This window comes from Equus quagga, chromosome 18 (assembly GCF_021613505.1).
Source record: "Equus quagga isolate Etosha38 chromosome 18, UCLA_HA_Equagga_1.0, whole genome shotgun sequence".
Taxonomy (NCBI): domain Eukaryota; kingdom Metazoa; phylum Chordata; class Mammalia; order Perissodactyla; family Equidae; genus Equus; species Equus quagga.
The window spans coordinates 33,604,184-33,616,900 of record NC_060284.1 but is presented as its reverse complement, the minus strand read 5'-3'; the positions used below and the strand labels follow the sequence as shown (position 1 = coordinate 33,616,900).

The 12,717-nt window shown below is 32.8% G+C and overlaps 1 protein-coding gene across 2 annotated transcripts in view; it reads left to right on the top strand.

Moving 5' to 3' along the window:
- SASS6 (SAS-6 centriolar assembly protein) overlaps positions 1–12,717 on the top strand; it is a 44,125-nt gene that overhangs the window by 7,477 nt on the left and 23,931 nt on the right. Inside the window, exons 3-10 of one of the 2 annotated variants that reach the window (XM_046645379.1) lie at positions 357–436; positions 846–950; positions 2,142–2,313; positions 3,004–3,069; positions 3,947–4,066; positions 9,896–10,087; positions 12,177–12,371; positions 12,480–12,569. In XM_046645379.1, the coding sequence (XP_046501335.1) occupies positions 357–436; positions 846–950; positions 2,142–2,313; positions 3,004–3,069; positions 3,947–4,066; positions 9,896–10,087; positions 12,177–12,371; positions 12,480–12,569 (1,020 nt within the window). The remainder of the gene's footprint in view (positions 1–356; positions 437–845; positions 951–2,141; positions 2,314–3,003; positions 3,070–3,946; positions 4,067–9,895; positions 10,088–12,176; positions 12,372–12,479; positions 12,570–12,717) is intronic. The other variant, XM_046645380.1, reaches the window with a different exon arrangement.

The window sequence follows — 12,717 nt, the reverse complement described above, 5'->3', positions numbered from 1 at the left end:
GTAATTGAATATGCTATGGTCAGTGGTAAAGAATATTTTTGTCATGGTATTGTAGTGCAGCAAGGGCTGGGTCTGAATTTTCCTAAGCCTCTGATAGGGTGATATTCCTAAACTTTCAACTCCTAGCGTTTAATTAACTTTTATAGACCCCTCTGTGGCTCTCAAAGAGCAGAATATCTACCCTTGTTTAAGACTGTACGTCTTTAAAGACTAATGAAAGCCCAGTGGCAGGAGAAAACAAAGCCGTCTGAAGTATAACAGTGATACATTGATGTTATTGGATAATTTCACTTCGAAGAAGGAAGAAATTACTCTAAAAGCCAGATCTACTGAAAATATTAAAATTTTTCTTTTAGGATTTAGTTATCCGTCTGACTGATGATACTGACCCATTTTTTCTGTATAACCTTGTTATATCTGAGGAGGATTTTCAGAGGTAACTAAATTTATTTTTCTGATCCTGTATTTAATCTAGGAATAAGTAAATTTTTAAGTTTTATGAATGTAGTGGTACTATTCTCTTTGCAACACATACATATTAGGAACATTTCTGTATTTGGGGAACACTGGACTATTTATACTCTAATTATTCAGGATGTTTTTGAAAATAATTATTTCATAGATTATCAGAGTTCTGCTTAAAACAGCTCAGAAATTTGGAACTTTAGCTAAATTTATTGACTTTTTCTCTCTCATTGAATAAATTTTATAAAAATCAAAGTTGCCTAGCTTAGTTCTTTTTTATAATGGGTGTTTAGTAAATAAAAAAAATCTTTCAGGTTGATAATTATTATTAAAGATGTAATTAAATTTTTAAAAAATCTCTTTTCCTGTCTTCTGTGTAGTTTAAAATTCCAGCAAGGTCTTCTGGTAGACTTCTTAGCTTTCCCACAAAAATTTATAGATCTCCTTCAGCAATGTACTCAAGAACATACCAAAGAAATTCCAAGGTAAGTCTCATGAGAGCACTACATCATTAAACTCCTCTCAGGACGAACTGTTCTTTGTAAGACAAGTTGATGGCGAAGTATTTTCTATGTATTATAAGTATTCCTGTCTATTTTAAAAACTGAGATTAGGGCTCCATTAAATCTCAAATTTTAAGGAATCATTAAAATCAGAAATATTTACCCCTTAATTTTCATGTCTTGGCAAAGCAATTAAAATTACCTGAAATATTTAACAGCATCAAGTAAATGTTTTTGTAGTGAACTTGGAAGAAAGGAAGAATAACGTTTTTTGTGTGTATATTCATATTCATGTGGCTCTAACACCTGATCCTTTCATTGTAAATTTCACCAACCTTTAATGTATCGGTTTCAATTGATGGTTGTTGTTTGAATCAATAATTTCATTAAGAACTTACAAAATTATGCTTTTCCAATTCTATCATTCTGTATTTATTAGGCATAATTCTATAAAGAAGAACTTTGCTCATCAATTAGGGCTATTTGATTATCTGATAATTCATAGAGAAAAGGATAAATGCTTAATTTTTACTTTTAAATTGTCAGTTTTCAGAGTACGGAGTTGTTACTCTAGATGCTTTTGTGGTTTCAATAAGTTTTTGGTTTGTTTTTAGTTTTAGTTTTTTGCTTTCTCTCTCTCCTCATCTGTCTCTTATTCTATACTCCTGAACATTTATATATTCACTATATTTCAATCAATTCTTTTTCTCGCCCAATTTATTCATTTTTTCCTATTTACATCAATATATCCAGCTTTACACTGGGAGTCCTTTCATATTGGCCTGTCTGATTCTATTTTTTTTTTTGAGGAAGATTAGCCCTGAGGTAACATCTGCTGCCAATCCTCCTCTTTTTGCTGAGCAAGACTGGCCGTGAGCTAACATCCGTGCCCATCTTCCTCTGCTTTATGTATGGGACACCTGCCACAGCATGGCTTGCCAAGTGGCACGTAGGTCCACACCCGGGTTCCAAACTTTCAAACTGGTGAACCCTGGGCTGCCGAAGCAGAATGTGGGAACTTAACCGCTGTGCCACCAGGCCAGCCCCCCATGATTCTAATACGCCCTCTTTCCTGATCCTTTTATCATTGATGATTCAATGGAGCTCATCATTCAATGGGAGAGAGTTTCACTATCTCATAAATGTGTTATAATAAACACTTTCTCTTCAAAGGTTTTTGCTACAGTTAGTTTCTCCAGCTGCTATTTTGGATAACTCACCTGCCTTTTTAAATGTGGTAGAGACAAATCCTTTTAAACATCTTACACACCTCTCACTGAAAGTTTTACCTGGAAATGATGTGGAAATAAAGAAATTTCTAGCAGGCTGTTTGAAATGTAGCAAGGTAAGATTTAAATTTAAGTTATTCTTCTAAAATAAGTACCAAAAGTTTCTGATAAATCACTGAAGAGCTATATTGCCATTAGTTTTTGTTTTCTGCAGAAAGTTTTTTAAAGATGTCCAGCAAGTTTTTATAGCATGTAATGAATTTATTTTATTTTATTGTTTCTCATTTAGTCAAGGTACATCAAGGATAGAACTGGACCAGAAATTGAGAAAACTTAGGTCCCAGGGTATTTACTTACTTCGTGTGGCTTTGGGCAGGTTACTTAAACTCTTGATGTCATGGTTTCATCAGCTGGTAGCTAGGTGTGGAAATATCTACCGTATCTAGCCTATCTTAAATGAGATAAAATATCTGAAAGTGTCTTAAATTATAAAGTACTCTATAACTATATAAGATGTGTAGCACAAGGAAACAACATTGGGATGCCCCTTAAGAGTTTTCAGAGATTCTCTTTAGTCAAATGCTATGGACCAGTGCATCTCAAAATTTAATGGTACTCAAATCTTCTAGGGATAGTATTCATGCAGATTCTAACTCAGAAGATCTGAGGTAGAGCCTGAGAGTCTGCATTTCTAACAAACTCCCAGGGGGATTGTGATCCTATACTGTTGCTACACTTTGAGGAGCACAGCTACAGATGATAAAATTAAATTGTGATCTGCGTAATTTTATTATTTTTATAAATAGGAAGAAAAACTATCATTGGCACAATCACTAGAGGATGTTACTAGGCAACTGAATTTCACACAAAAGGTAATTGAAATTTCATTTTGTCTTTGTAAGTCATCCAAATATTGGCTCTGAATTGCTCCTTGAATCAAATCCAAGCTTTTGTATATTTTTTTTCAAACACGCTACCATTGAATTCCCTCTTTTTTTTGTCATCCTTTTCCTACCAGTTAATTATCTTAATCTTGTGCTTCCTCTCTGATATTTTATTCCATGTAAACATTTGTTATCCTCAGTAAAAACACATTCCCTTCAAGTCTTCATTAAATAAGATAGTGTATAGTATCTGTCACATGTTCTCTGCTCTTCTTTTGTTCACCTCATTCCTCTTGTCTCAAATAGCTTTTCAGTTCCTGTCTTCTAAATGTTTCCCTTTCTTCCTTTTGTTATGTTTAGAATTAATTCCTCTAATAGGCCTGTCATGGTTTCAGTCATAGCTGCTACCTCCTTGCCCCTACTCCTTGAAATTGAGGAGGAAAGAATATCTAATAAGCTTCATGGCTTCAGGTAGAAAACTGTCCTGCACAAGGTGGCCCATCTTGGAAACATATGTTATTATGTTTTTGTGTTTAAGTGAACTACTCCTTGTGACTAACTTGCTCTACCCTGGGTTGCTTTATTTCTTAATGCCTGAGGAGAGGATTGGGTGGTGCAGAGCCAGATTTGACTAGAAGATTAAAGATAATTAAGTTTGACCTATGGGCCGTTTTAGCTCTAAAATTGCTTTTATTCTAATCTTGATTTCCTCAAATTCAAAAAATCTGTGTAGGAAAAGGCTTTGAGTTTGTCTTGAAAAGCTGTGATGCCATTTTCTTTAATATCCTTGTAAATATTGCCATGTTCTAGTCTAATAACTTATTCAGAAAACTGTGTTAATGTTTTGTATTGAACTCTAATACAGACATTATCAGAAAAAATCCAAGAATTAGATAAGTTACGGAATGAATGGGCATCACACACAACAGCATTGTCAAATAAGCATTCTCAGGAACTGACAAATGAGAAGGAAAAAGCCTTACAGGTATGAACCTTAAAAGAAACTAGAAAAATATTTTGTTATTACTGTTAGTTGTCTCGTTAATTATAAAAGTAATATATGCTTGCTTTAAAGTTTTCAAACATTACAGAAGTATATGAAAATTGTCTCTCCTTCAGTCTTAATACCCAGAGATAATCTGTGAACATTTTGACATGTGTTTTTCCAGACTTTCTCTGTATATGTAAAAAATATTTATAAATTTATAAATATTTGCTTATATTTATAAATTTAGGAATATGTACATTATATATAATTACTGATATATATGTATGTGCACACATAGTGGGCTTTGTTTTTGTTCTATGCTAATGAAGCCCTACTGCGTATATTGATTGTAATTTTTGTTTCACCTAACATGACATCATAGATATTCTTTATCAAATCAGATATTCCTTTTTAGTCGTTGCATAGTATTCATTATCTGAACATAACATAAATTATTTAACTACTTACCCAACTGGTAGACATTTAAATGCTTCAAAAATTTCGTTATTACAAGTAATACTCCAGTGAACATTTTTTGTTCCTAGAAGTGAGATTGCAATATACTCCTATAAAATATTAATTAATATCGCAAATTTGCCACCCAAAAAGCTTGTACCAAATGGAAGCCCAAAAATAGTGTTTGACCATACTTATTTCCCCATACTCTATTATTATTAACCTTCTTAATATTTGCCACCTGATGAGTGTTATGGTAGTATTTAATTTATATTTCTTAGATTTTCAACAAAGATAAACATTTTTTCGTATGACTTTTGGCCATTTTTTTTTCTTCTGGGGTTTACTTTTTAATATCTTGTGCTTATTTTATCTATGTGACTATCATTTTCTTTGTAGTGTGGATTTATTTTTTAACTTTTATATTACAGCTTCTTTAATATTTAATTTCATTTTTGTTTTTAATGCACTTTACTAGATGTTTGCTGTTAAGGGTGCAGCTTGATGATATTTTTATGTGTAACTTCCACCCAAATAAAGATTCAGAAAATTGTACCAACCCCCTCTAGGTTCCCTTGGGTGCCTTCCCAGTCTGTATCATACTCCCATAGGAGGTCATCACTCTTCCAACTTCTGTCATCATTGACTAATTTTGTCTGTTCTTGAATTTCATATAAGTGATGCAGTATGTACTTACTTGTGTATGGCTTCCTTCACTCAGCATATCATCTCTGAGATTCAGTTATGTTCTTGTGTGTTTCTTTTTATTGTTATGTAGTATTCTCTTGTGTGAATATGCCATAATTTATCTATTTTCCTGTTGATAGACGTTTGGATTGTTTCTGATAATTTGCTATTATTAATTAAACTGCTGTGAACACTCTTGTGCATGTCTTTTTGTGAACAGATGCACTAATTTTCCTTGGGCATTTACATTTAGGATTGGAATGACTAGGTTCTAGTGTAGACTTCGGTGTAACTTGGTAGAAACTACCTGTTTTCCAGAGCGGACACGCCAGTTTACACTGCCGTTCTGTGGGCGTGTGATTAGACCTCCTAATAATGAACACCTTTTCATATGCGTGTTGATCACTTGGATCTTCTATTGGGAAGTGCCTGTTTGAGTCTTTGGCCCGTTTTTAAATTGGGCTATTAGTATTTTTCTTAGTGATTTGTAGGAATTCTTTGTCTGTTCTGGACATGAGTCCTTTGTCAGATATATGCGTTGTGAATATTTTCTGTCTGTGGCTTGTGCCTTCATTTCTTAATGGTATAAAGTAAGGATATTTTACCTTTATCTGTTATGTAGATTATAAACATTTTTTCCTGGCCTATCATTTGCCATTTACGGGTATCTTTTGCCAAATATGGTTCTTTTTATTTGAATTTCATTAAATCTGTCAATCTCTCCCTTTATGGTTTAAGGCTTCATTTCATGTTTCACCCCAAGGTTATGAAAGATATTCTCCAATATTTTCTTCTAATACTTTTATAGTTTTCTTGTATTTAACTCTTTAATCTTTTTGGAATATATTTTTGTGGAGTATGTGAAGTATTTTTTTGACATAGTGTCAGTGAGTTGTTCCAATATCATATTTCCCCAGTGATTTGAAATACAACCTTTAACATCCACTGAATTCCTTTATGTATTTGGGCTTATTTCTGGACTGTTGGGAAGATCTGATATGTCTGGAATTTTCTTACCTAGTAGAACTATCTCTTGGTTTGTTTATTCAAGTCTTATTTGTTTAAAACAGGCTCTTTATTTTCTTCCTTTTCTCCTTTCATTTTTTCTCTTACATTTCTTGTTAACTTTTTGCCTGGAAAGGTTTCTGCTCTATAAATGGGACCATCTACACTCCACCACTGTGATATTTTCTAATTGTTTATTGCTAATGTGTATTAATATGGTACCCATTAATTCTAAATTACATTCACATATTTGCATAATTTACATATTCTAATAGTTTTGGAGTTGATTCTCTTAGGTTTTCCAGGTGGATATAAAAACTATATAAAAATGGTAATTTGTCTCTTCCTAAGATTTATGTCCTTTTTTTTTCTTGTATAGAAAAGTGCTGAATAATAATGGAATCTTTATCTTGTTCCAGTCTTTTTTGGTAAATAACTGAAATATTTCACCATTAGGTATGATATTTGCTCTACATTTGAGAAAGTTTTCTTCTTTTCCTGGTTTCGTAGGAGTTTTAATGCAAAGAGTGCTAAGTCAGATAAATTGAGTTTTGAGAATCTAATCAAATAATCATAACATTTTTTTCACTTAATCTGATAATGTAATAAATGATGATAATAGATTTCCAAGTGTGGAACCATCTTTGAATTCATAGTATAATACTTAGTCAAAGAGATTTTAATTAAAGTGTTGGATCAATTTGTTAATATTTAATTTAGGATATTTGTATTTATATTCATAGCTGAAATTGGTCTGAAATTACCCTTTCCCTGAACTCTATCTTAGTCTGCCTGTTAAAATTATGGGGTATAGACTACGGTATTAGAATTATGCTAGCGTCATATAATGAGTGAGAACATTTTCTAGTTTTCTTTATGCTGTAGAACAGTCAAATAACAAGGAATTATCTGTTCCTTGAAGGCCTGATAGAATTAGCCTTTTATCATTTGGATCTGGTGCCTTTTCTTTTTGAGAAAGATTAGCCCTGAGCTAACATCTGCTGCCAATCCTCTTCTTTTTGCTGAGGAGGATTGGCCCTGAGTTAATATCTGTGCCCATCTTCCTCTACTTTATGTGTGGGACGCCTGCCACAACATGGCTTGATGAGTGGTGGTTAGGTCCATGCCTAGGATCCGAACTGGTGAACCCTGGGCCACTGAAGTGGAGCACGCGAATTTAACCGCTATGCCACCAGGCTGGCCACTTGGTTTGGTGCCCTTTTGAGGCATTTATCTTTAGGTTCTTTTCCCATTTCCTTCATGATTATTGGTCTGTTTGGATTTTCTATTTTTTCTTGAGTTAGTTTTTAAAATTTTTATTTCCTGAAAAAAACATGTATTTCATCTATGTGTTTAAATGTATTAGTACAATATCATACATATTGTCTTACGATTTTTAAAATCTTCATGTTATTTCTTTTATGTTCTTAATTTGTTTTTTTAATGAGACAGGATGGTTTGTCTTTTTTTTAGTATTTTTGAAGAATTAGTTTTTCATTTCATTAATTAGTTCTACACTGTTTTTCTCACTATTTCAATTAATATCTGTTGTTTACTAAATTATTTTTGACTATTTTCAAACAAGTTAAGTTCTAAAAGTTTCATCATAAGTGCATTTGTTCATACCTCAAAAGTGACTGAAGAATTCTTTTTTCCTTACTGCATTTTCGAATAGGGTTGTGAATCAGTCCTTAGAGACTTTAAAACCAGGCAACTCTTCTCTTGCTGCTGATAGATATTCTCGAGGGCAGTGATTTTAAAACTTTAGTGTACATCAGAATCATCTGAAATGAACAAATAGAAAATGTAAACGTTGTATGTAATCTTATGCCTTATACTTTCATTTTTTTAAAACAAAAACTTCACAATTCGCATGATCACTGAGATAAAACCAGTTCTTTTTGTTTTTGAGGAAGGTTAGCCCTGAGCTAACTACTGCCAATCCTCCTCTTTTTGCTGAGGAAGACTGGCCCTGAGCTAACATCTATGCCCATCTTCCTCTACTTTTATATGTGGGACGCCTACCACAGCATGGCTTTTGCCAAGCGGTGCTATGTCCGCACCTGGGATCCAAACCAGCAAACCCTGGGCCTCCAAGAAGTGGAACGTGTGAACCTAACTGCTGCGCCACTGGGCCAGCCCCAAAACCAGTTCTTTATTTTTACTGCCTTTGGCCTCAGTTGCCTCTAGTGTGTTTGATTACTCTCTTAGACACAGTTAGCATGTTTACCAGTATGCTCCTTTTTTTTTCTTGATTGCTGCTTCAGTGCTTTTTCCAAGATTGCCTTTTCAGTTTATATTTATATAGATTCTTACTTATTTTATCTCTTTTGCTCCCTTCTCCTCCCTCTTCCAGTTTTCCAAAAATGAGGGAATTATTAAAGTAGTAATGTAAAATTCTCAAAGTATTTTATGAGAAAGACATTCCCCTGCACTTGTAGAAATCTTTGAATGGTTACAACTTTTCTGGAATGTAGTTTTGGAACTTGTATCAAGCTTTATATTTGTGTATATTCTTTGACCTATAATTGATCATAAGGAAATAATCTGAATTTTGGATGTATGTCTCTGTACAAAAATATTAATCATAGTTTTATTTGTAATTGTGAAAAATTGGAAACTCCATAGTAGGGCAAGGGTTAAATGAATTATGGTATAGCTATGGGATGGAATGTTGTGCAGCTATAAAAGTGTTTACAAAGAGTTTTTAATGATGTGAGAAGGTGCAAATGCTAAGGGAATAAAAAGCGTGATTAAGTTGTATAAATAGCTTGATCTTAATTTGTTAAATATATTGTATGTGTATGGATGACGTCAATTTAAATATATAAATGACGAAAAGAATATTCCTAAATATTTAGAGTGACTTCCTGGATGAAATTATTGGTTGTGATTTCTTTCTTTGCCTTTAAGAGCATGTATAACTTTCATAATCAGAAGAATATTTTTCAGAGGTATTTAGGATTTGGTAGCGTTCATCAACAGAAATTGTTAGGATGGGTTTGTGGTATGTTTCCAACAGGCACCAGAGATTACATAGTTACAACCATGTTCAAATTTTTTTGTTGGTAAAGTGTAACTACTAAATGTAAGACGGAACTAATGAACAATACCTTGCTGATTTTACAAGTTTGTGTTATTTTAATTATAAAACATATAAATTGGTTGTAAAAAACAAACAATATAATGGTGTGTAAAGCAAATACTGAAAGTTCCTTATGTACTCACTCATTTTTTTTTTTTGCACAAATAGGTTCACACTATATATACTGTTTTGCAGTTTGCTTTTTACTTAATCATGCCTCATTCTTGCCTTAACTTAAAGACCATTGCTTCTAAACATATGTGGATTTAGCAGAAACAGAAATTATGAATAAGATCATAGTGGTAAATAAACTTGCCTTTGTTCACCTTACTTTCTCCTTTAATTCAGTTGAATTCTTCAATTGAATTCTTCAATTTCAATTATGGAAATAGCTGAAATAAAATTGAACTATTTCATAATTGAAATAGTTGAATTGAACTGTTTGAGTAGTTGAAATAATTGAAAATAGATCCTCTTCAAAACAGACATCTTATAAAGGAGAATAATTAAGATTGTTTTTTTTTCAAATCTTCTCATATTTGTATTTCTGTTTTTTATTTGAATTTTGGTAATATATTCTTATTATATAATAGGCACAGGTTCAGTACCAACAGCAGCATGAACAACAGAAGAAAGATTTAGAAATGCTCCACCAGCGGAACATCCAGCAGTTACAGAGCAGATTGTCTGAGTTGGAAGCAGCTAATAAAGACCTAACCGAAAGGAAGTATAAAGGAGACTCCACCATCAGAGAACTTAAAGCAAAACTATCTGGTGTTGAAGAGGTATTGAATATGGGATTTGTTTTTTTCCCCCCAGTTTAAAAGAACCACTTTAATTTGGTAATTTGATTTTAATTTGGTTGCTTTATTACTTGGATGGGTGGTGTTCCTCTGGGTGTTCTGCAAGAGCCTCTTACGTGTTAGCACAATCAAGTCAGACAATGCAAAAAAAATTGAGAATCTAAAATCTGATGAAAAGGGCTAATTCAGAACTGAACTGAGGTGAACTTGGATGTTTTTAATTAGGGTTTTGAGGAACAGCTCATTGGCACAGCCCTCAGAGTTTTCAGTGTACTTTTAATATCAGCACAATGTCACAGCTCAGGGTACTCAGTGTTGACAGGGCTGGTTCTTTCTCTCAGCCTACTCAACATATCTAACAACTATATGAAGTTTAGTGTCTAGTAATAATAATAGTGATAATAGTAATGATGATAGCTAATGCTTGCTGAGCACTTGCTGTGTGATAGGCACTGTTTTAAGTGCTTTACATATATTAATTCATTTAAGTCTTGTAACAGTTCTTTTAAAGTAGGTACTATTATTATCCCCATTTTACAGATGATGAAACTCAGAGACAGAGAAGTTAAGTAACTTGCCCAAAGTCACATAGCTAATAAGTGGAAGAGCGAGGATTGGAACCCTTTATTATTTGCCTGTCTTTAGTATTATCTAGTTCTTTCAGGCAACAGAAAAGTTTTAAAATTCTTGCTATAGTGGCACATTTGATGATGCTTTGGCATTGATGATAGAATCCTTCCTAGTATTATTATACATTATTGTTATATGAATTATCAGAAAACATATGTAGATTTTATTAAGTCTATCATATTTAGATACAAAGATCACCAGTGTTATTCTAGCTCACAGGACTTCCAACTCTCTTCACCAGTGTGTTATGAGACACTCTAAAGCATGACCAATTTTATGTTCCAATCTTCGTAGTGTTCTGTCCCAACAGGAGGTGTCTACAGTTTGTCCTCCCTGCCCTCTTCACCTTTCATGCCAGTTAGTAAAACATTTCAGTCTTCACAGTACATTGGTTCCTTATAATGCTATATGATTTCTTCTATCTTAGCCCTGAAACTGGCCAGTGTGTAAACAGAGTGCTTCATTATGTTGACTTTTATATAATCAAGTGTATCTGATATCAAAGTCTGTGCTTCTAAAACCACTGTGGTATCATGCTATAAATTATTTTATAAGGTTTTTGTTAAAAATGAAAATTATCTAGGAATACTATATATTGGGCTTTGTATACCAGCAACATTTGGGTTGGTATTAGATGATTGGGAAGTGATTTATTCTAGATTTTTAAAGAATCTATTTTTAATGAGCAATTATTTTTCACTGTGTTTGTTTTAAAGAACAAACCAAAAGGAAATCCAGAAATGTTAATGTGTTTGTTGACATGGAAAGATATTTGTAATACCTGAAGAAGATAGATTATAAAACTACACACTATGAGCCCTTTTTAAAAAATAAATCTGTATATATAAGCAACAGAGAAAAATGTTATCTCTAGATCATGGCTCTCACCCTTGGCTACTCTTAGAATCAGTTTGGGAGCTCTTTAAGGTACAAGTGCTCAGGCCCTAACGCACACTCTCTAAATCAGAATCTCTTGGGGGTGGTACCAGGCGTCAGTAGTTGTTAAGCTTCCCAGGTGATTTCAATATGCAGACAAGATTGAGAACCACTGCTTAGATGGTAGAACGATAGAGTTTTTTATTTATTTTATGTATTTTGAAATTCTGTTACAGTGAGCATTTACTATCTAAGTGATTTTTTAAAACTGTGAATTTCAAGACATCAGAAAATTCTTACTAGTTTTTAAAAGTTATAGTAATTTATTTATAAATCAGGGTGTTTTATTTTCCCTTGTGGTTGAATTAGATCTTAGTGTTTTTTATTATTATATTACAAATCTACAATTTACATATACCTTTAGAGAGACCTTTATGTCTTTTAAAAATATATCAGTACTAGAACTTTAAAATTATTAAAGACATTTTTTATGTATTAAACGTCTTAATTATCGAGACCAGCCAATTTCCCTTTTTCGTAATGCATCATTTTTTTTTCTCTCTAGGAGCTTCAGCGGGCTAAGCAAGAAGTCCTCTCTTTGCGAAGAGAGAATTCTACACTAGATGCTGAATGCCATGAAAAAGAAAAGCATATTAATCAGCTACAAACAAAAGTGGCTGTTTTAGAACAGGAAATCAAGGATAAGGACCAGCTTGTTTTAAGAACAAAGGAAGCATTTGATACAATCCAGGAACAAAAGGTTTATTTTAAAATTTTGTAAACAAATTGATGATCACATTTACAAGTGATGTTTTTTTCCTAAACAGACACGAACATAATTATTCATGTTTTTTAAAATATGTATCAGGTGGCTTTAGAAGAAAATGGTGAGAAAAATCAGGTACAACTAGGAAAACTTGAAGCTACAATAAAATCACTATCTGCTGAACTTCTTAAGGTTTGTTTTTTTTTTTTGTATAATTCTAGATAGCTTTTATTTAATACTAGCACATATTTCTTTCCTCATCTTAAAACACTTTTTTTTTTTTATTAATGTTATGATAGATTACAACCTTGTGAGATTTCAGTTGTACGTTTTTGTTAGT